General features: G+C 41.8%; 1 protein-coding gene across 1 annotated transcript in view; it reads right to left on the minus strand.

The window, feature by feature from the left end:
* GARS (glycyl-tRNA synthetase) overlaps positions 1-6,000 on the minus strand; it is a 38,361-nt gene that overhangs the window by 21,227 nt on the left and 11,134 nt on the right. Inside the window, exon 3 of the mRNA XM_009881497.1 lies at positions 2,733-2,834. Within this exon, the coding sequence (XP_009879799.1) occupies positions 2,733-2,834 (102 nt within the window). The remainder of the gene's footprint in view (positions 1-2,732; positions 2,835-6,000) is intronic.

A 6,000-nucleotide genomic window follows, 5' to 3' on the forward strand; every position in this document is an offset into this window, starting at 1 on the left:
GAGATCCAAGCACTAAATTACAAACATCATTGTCTGAATGCAACATTTTACACACTGAAGGTAGACTCATCTGCCCTAACTTTCAGACAAGTCAGTCTGAGCTAGTTATCCTCAGCTTCCTTTAAAATCAGTGGAGAGAAATGGCAATTTTTAAAGCAATTCTTCTGACCTTCTCCCCTCTCCCAACTGTAAAAAGAGCTTAAAGTGACTAGCTCAAGCTACAAACATCTAACGCTCGGTGTATGTGAAGCTTTCAATGAAGTGTTCCTCACATGAAAGAATTTTTACCATGAAGGTTATGAACATCACGATCCTCGTGCTCTGCCAAAGGTGTGTATATAGCTAGTCATACAAAGAATATCTATTTGCAAAATGTAGACTTTCACAAATATGGCCCCATGCACACAGAAAATTTAATTAAAGTACCTAAATGCCCTGGCTAGATTCTGTGAAAATGTTTTACAGCAGACTATTTTGTCTGAAAACTTATGATTTTTGCAACCAACTCCATTAGTGAAGTCGACAGACTTGAAACATTTTCTTCAACAAAGACGTTTTGATAATTAAAGCAGAGTTAAGCCAAGAAGTTCAATATATTAATTCTGATCCTGCCAAGTGGCTAACACTATCATTTTGAACAGCCCTTTGGTAACAATAAGTATTGTATGACCACTAATTTCAAACTTTTCTCTTTTAAGCATCTATAAAGACAAATAAACGTGGTCTAATTTTAAAAGCACTGTACCTCCGCTGCTCCCATAAACTAGCATAAGCCACGAGTAACTTTGCATGAGAGACAAAAAGAGTCAAAGACAGACAGAGAGCACACACAAGAGCAAGCACCAGAGCAGTACTTTTAAAGTGTGGAAAGGGAATCCATTTGGCATACTCTGCCTAAAAACACAGAATCACATTTCACAATGATCAGGGTTTCTTAAGAGAAAGGATGGGTTTTGCCCAGAGATGGACAGCAACAGTGCCATAGCCCAACTCTGAACTGGCAGGGAGAAATGGCCAACAGCACAGGAGTAACTGGAGTAGATACAGAATTCCGTAGAGATTCTCTTCTGCTGTCTAAAGAGAATTGTTTATGAACTGGTGCAGAAGTCAAAGAAACAGTCTCTTCCACCCAGCATATATTCATAAATATATTCATAAATAGAAGGCAGAAAAGTGCTTGCGTTAGCCTTCAAGTGGAAGAAAGACCCTGCATAGGAGCAGAATCATCTACTGACTTAAGATATGGTTTGAGGACATAAAGCCAAGGAATTTTAAACACTCAACTGGCCCTGCCCTGTTCAAAGCTTCAAATTCAGAGCCACTCTGCTATCTTTAAGTAGAAATCACAGGGCTTGAAAACTGTACCAGCAGCTGCTAAAGCTAACGAGCATTCACACTGCTGCCTTCAAGAGAGAAAGGCTATATTGGAGTGCTGCACTCGCAAGGGCAGATGCTGTGTTTGCAAGGTCATTCTTGCACTGAGAGGGATACAGCCCACACAAATTGTGTAACTGGCAAGCACGCCTCGACACTCACTGCATCCTACAGGCACTCTTCCAACAGAAAGGTGGGGCTCACAGGGATACCAAGACTCCTAACCTGCCATGCTACATCTCTCTAAGTCAATCTTCCGAGGGCTGGGAAACAGAATTAGGAAAACATTTAGAAACTGTTTACTCCAGGATGACCTAGCTATCAATACAGGTTTCATGCAATGGTTTCGAAGCACAGTTCTATCCTGAATACTAAGTAAAAATGACATCTTTTTACTTGGGTTAAATATATGCAAACAGGCAGCCATAACGTCAGGCCTGACAGAGAGCGTTAACTGTTTGCCTCACATGACTCTGTAGGACAAACAGGGTCAACTGGTTTAAATTCAGGTATGCTGACATTCTCACAGTAAGTTAGTTGCAAGCAGTGGTGTATTTATTTATTTATTTATTTATTTTTAAGAGTACCACCAAAGCACAACTACAAGCATTTTTATATGAAGTACAAATTAGAAAGAACCTTGCAGTTTCCTGGGTGAATATGCGCACCTGACTGTTTTTAAGCTTCAGGATTTTCTTTTTGTTGTTTCAGTCTGAGAAGGGGAGGGAAACTTGTAGGATAAGGAAGTGTATTTTTACTTGTTTATTGATCTAGAGACAAAACAAACGAAGTTCCTTCATTTCATTTGCAGAAAGACTTCTCAGAGCACTACTGCATTTAAAAAAGGGGGCACAATTTCAATACATCCCTCTCTTTATGGCTGAGGAAAATCATAGGCTATTTGAAATGCCTCCAAAAACTTTGTTTAAACTGTAGCAAATGAAATGGTTTCTAAAGAAACACATTCTATGCCAGTTTGGGAATCCAAATGCTGCACAAAGGATCTGCAGATGAAACTCACTACAGTGAACAGCACGTCCTTTCACCATGCACAAAAAAGATACATACAGTAAATGAAGATTAGCGATGTATACACTGAATTTCAGCTTTGACTACGAACAACCTGAACTCGTATTTGTTTGTTCACATACTCTGATTTAACACTAACAGATACCAGCCTAACAGATAAAGAATGAAATTGCCACTACTTGGAAATTTGCAAACTATTTCAGAAGGGATTCAAACAGTCGACCCTACTATGACTCTTTAGCCCAAATCAATACTGTAAAAAAGCATTACATAGAGATTTCAGTTTTTCAGACAAAACTGTGGAACTCAAATTTAATTTCCAGACTCACCTTCGCTTCTAGGACCCTCTTCCGAGCTTTGAGCTCTGCTACAGCTTTGTCTATATCTATCTGAGAAGCTTTCTCTTCCTTCAGCTTCCTTACCAGTTCTCCCTAAAGGAAGGAGACAAAACACAAGATGTAATTCTTTTTTTTGAATGCCATAGACGCGAACTCTCCTTTCAGCTCCCCTGGCAATCCAAAAGGAGGGGTTTGTCCTGCCTTCCCACTCTCCACACAGGTCTCGAGGCTGTTTCAACTGGTAGAAGTGAGAAACATGTATGCATTTGAGTTAGCAGAATCAGACATCATTAGAGAAATTCAACCCCCCCACAATACTGTTAAATCCCAGACCTGTTATTAAATCTCAGTGTGCAAATATACTCCTGTATGTACCACTTCGCAGCAGATTTCCACAAATCCTAGTTTTCTGTCTTTGAGGATGCACTAAGTGGATTCTCAGAAGGTTAACACAGGCTTTGTGCTTTCTTTCACGGTAATAAGGCTTCTCTTCCTTCTACCCCTTCCCTTTTCTTCAAAATTTACGATCATTTTAGACCTCTTTTCCTCTGCCGTGTATGTTCAAAACTGTCCAGTAAGTACACAAATTTTTAGAAGAAGGTCTCATGGAAGACAGACATTTCTAGCCTAATGTCTAAGCAAAGAAGGCATTGCATCATCTGTAAAAACTGTTATTGTTTTTAAAACTTGTCAAGTAACTTTGGAAAAGAATGGAGTAAAAAACAAATACAAAAAGTGAAAAAAACCAATGCCTAAATATGCAAGAGCAGTAAAACCCTGCAATGAGCTTACACTGAGGTCAAACCACCATCACCTTGTTACAGTTCCACAAAGGTTTCTTTGCCCTGCAGGGACGATCCTCCCCATTCATCCCAGGGAACTGCTCAACCCCTAAATACCCAACCGCATGCTTTTCTGAACATGATCCTCAGCAATCATGCCCAGCTTGCTCCTTGAGATAAATTAACTGGAAGTCATACTTTCAGCCCACTCTTCTTCAGCCAAAACCAAGGTCTATTTCGAATTACTGGGAAGGACAAATGAGCTGACCCAGGAAGAAAAAGCACAGAGATGTCAATGCCTTCTGAAGTGGGATGTTCTAAGAATGGGATGCTCCAAGTTCAGCACTTTTCTTGCATCTTGCACTTCTCCATTAAATAAAAAGAAAAAGAAAAAAAAAAACACAAAACAAACAATCCAAAGAGATTACATCATTTCCACAATACCAGCTTCTTCATAAATTCTGAGCTTTTCTGACATGAACATTACAAGCAACTGAGAAACCAAAGAGAAGAGAATACACAGATTGCCATTCAGTAATCAGATTAGAAAAGCTAAATGTGCTTCAGAGACTAAGGGTTTCAAAGGCTAATTTTATTAATAAAGGGAAGAAGACTCAAAAGACTGCATTAAAACAGATACACACAAAGAAAAGAAAGAAAAATAAGAATCCTGTCAGGCTCCCTAACCCCATCGGCTACAAGAACAAAACAAATCTACTGTTTCCTTCCTGTTAACTAGTTATACCAAAACATGAAAGTTTCACTCTAGGGCTGAGGACTTCAACTGCCATTCCTGGGAAACGTGGCAGAGGGAGGGATCTGATTTTTTTTTTTTTCTTTTAAAGTAGTAAGTCCAAATTGTCTTTGTTGAGCTAGGGGGTCGGCAGTGGAAAAACATCACGGCAGCAGCAAAGCAGCTATTGCTGACTCAACAGAGCTATCACCCTGCTCATTGCCGAGCATCTAAAAGCAGCATACAGCAACTCTTTGTCCTGATCTATAAGTAACAGAGTGCTCAAGACATACACAGGGAGGAAAAATAAAAAACACAAACAAAACAGAATACAACTGCAGCAATTTATTATGTTTGCTGACAGGACTCAATCTAATTAAAGCTACAATCTTGAGCCCAACCCAGAGGAGGAGTGCACAGCAGCACTCGATGTGGCAAATTTTGCTGCGGCTTTGTCCCATAGACCAGTAAAGCAGAGGGATCCACCCCTGGATCACGGCAGCTTATTGCATCAGGCACTGCTGCAGGAAGATACGCTGCTCAATTTCCTCTCCATAGGTTGAGTCCCTTAGGTTTAATTAAACCGCTTCTCCACGAGCTGACAGACAGGGTCCCCTGCATCATAAGGTATCAACCACCCCAATCTTTGTTACTCCCTCCCTTTCCTCTTGTGCAAAGATCTCTGTGAATTACTACTGCCCGCTGTACAACACAATATCCATGGCCCCAGCTACACAAATTCACCCACAAACCTTCTCTTGGCACCCCACACTCCTGTCCCAATCCCACAGGCAGCCACAAGAAGGGGTGCATTGATACTTTAAAGGCAAATGACAGCACCCAAGATATAGAATTTTAAAATAAATTGGCTAGTTCTAGAGATCATAATTTTATTTACAAGGAGCCCTCTTGCCAAGGCATTATGCTGTACAATGATTCATAATAAAAACTCATTGAAGTGCTGGTGCTGGTATAATTAGAGGGCCATAAATTCAGTCATTTAATGGGAAAGCACATAGACAAATCTACAAATACACAGGACACGCACGTAGCTATGTGTGCAGCTAAGCAGAAGACTACGGATTCAGTCACTTAAAGGAGGATGCGGGGAACCCACAGCCATAGGTCATGCTGCTGAAGCAGGGAGGGAGGGGAATTTCCATGTGCTGAGAGCAGGCTCCGCTGCCATTGACACACACACAGCAAGGGGATCACGATTCACTTAGGAAATAAAAAGACAACCAAATCCTTCTCAGGTAAGAAGGAAGCTAAAGACACTAGCTTCACCTGCGAGGGAGAGGTAAAGAGAATGCAATGTGGCCCCAGCTAATCGGAGACAGCGACATATCTAGACAAATAAGGATGATGAAATGGAAAATGTGCTAACGAATTAACATCCCTGACTGCATCGGGCAAATATGCAACTCCAAAGAATACCTTTTACCTCCAAGAACCAACACAAACTCGGCTCTAAAGAGAAGTCATCGGGTGACCCTATGGGAGGAAGAAACCTGCACAGGCTGTTTTATAAAGAAAAGGTGGAGAGCTAACTGCGGGGCCCTCAGAGCACGACAAAGTCAGGCCGAGCTCGGGCACGGGAGACCCGTGAAGCCCAGGAGGGGGAAGGCAGGCGGGCTGACACCCAGACCCAGTTCTGCCACGCAACTGGAACGCACGCAGGGACCGCGGGGAGGGGAACCGGCAGCCCACGGGAAACCCCCGCAGGCGGCCACCCTCCGCCTCC

This window comes from Charadrius vociferus, unplaced genomic scaffold (genome assembly GCF_000708025.1).
Source record: "Charadrius vociferus isolate BGI_N301 unplaced genomic scaffold, ASM70802v2 scaffold403, whole genome shotgun sequence".
NCBI classification, from domain to species: Eukaryota; Metazoa; Chordata; class Aves; order Charadriiformes; family Charadriidae; genus Charadrius; species Charadrius vociferus.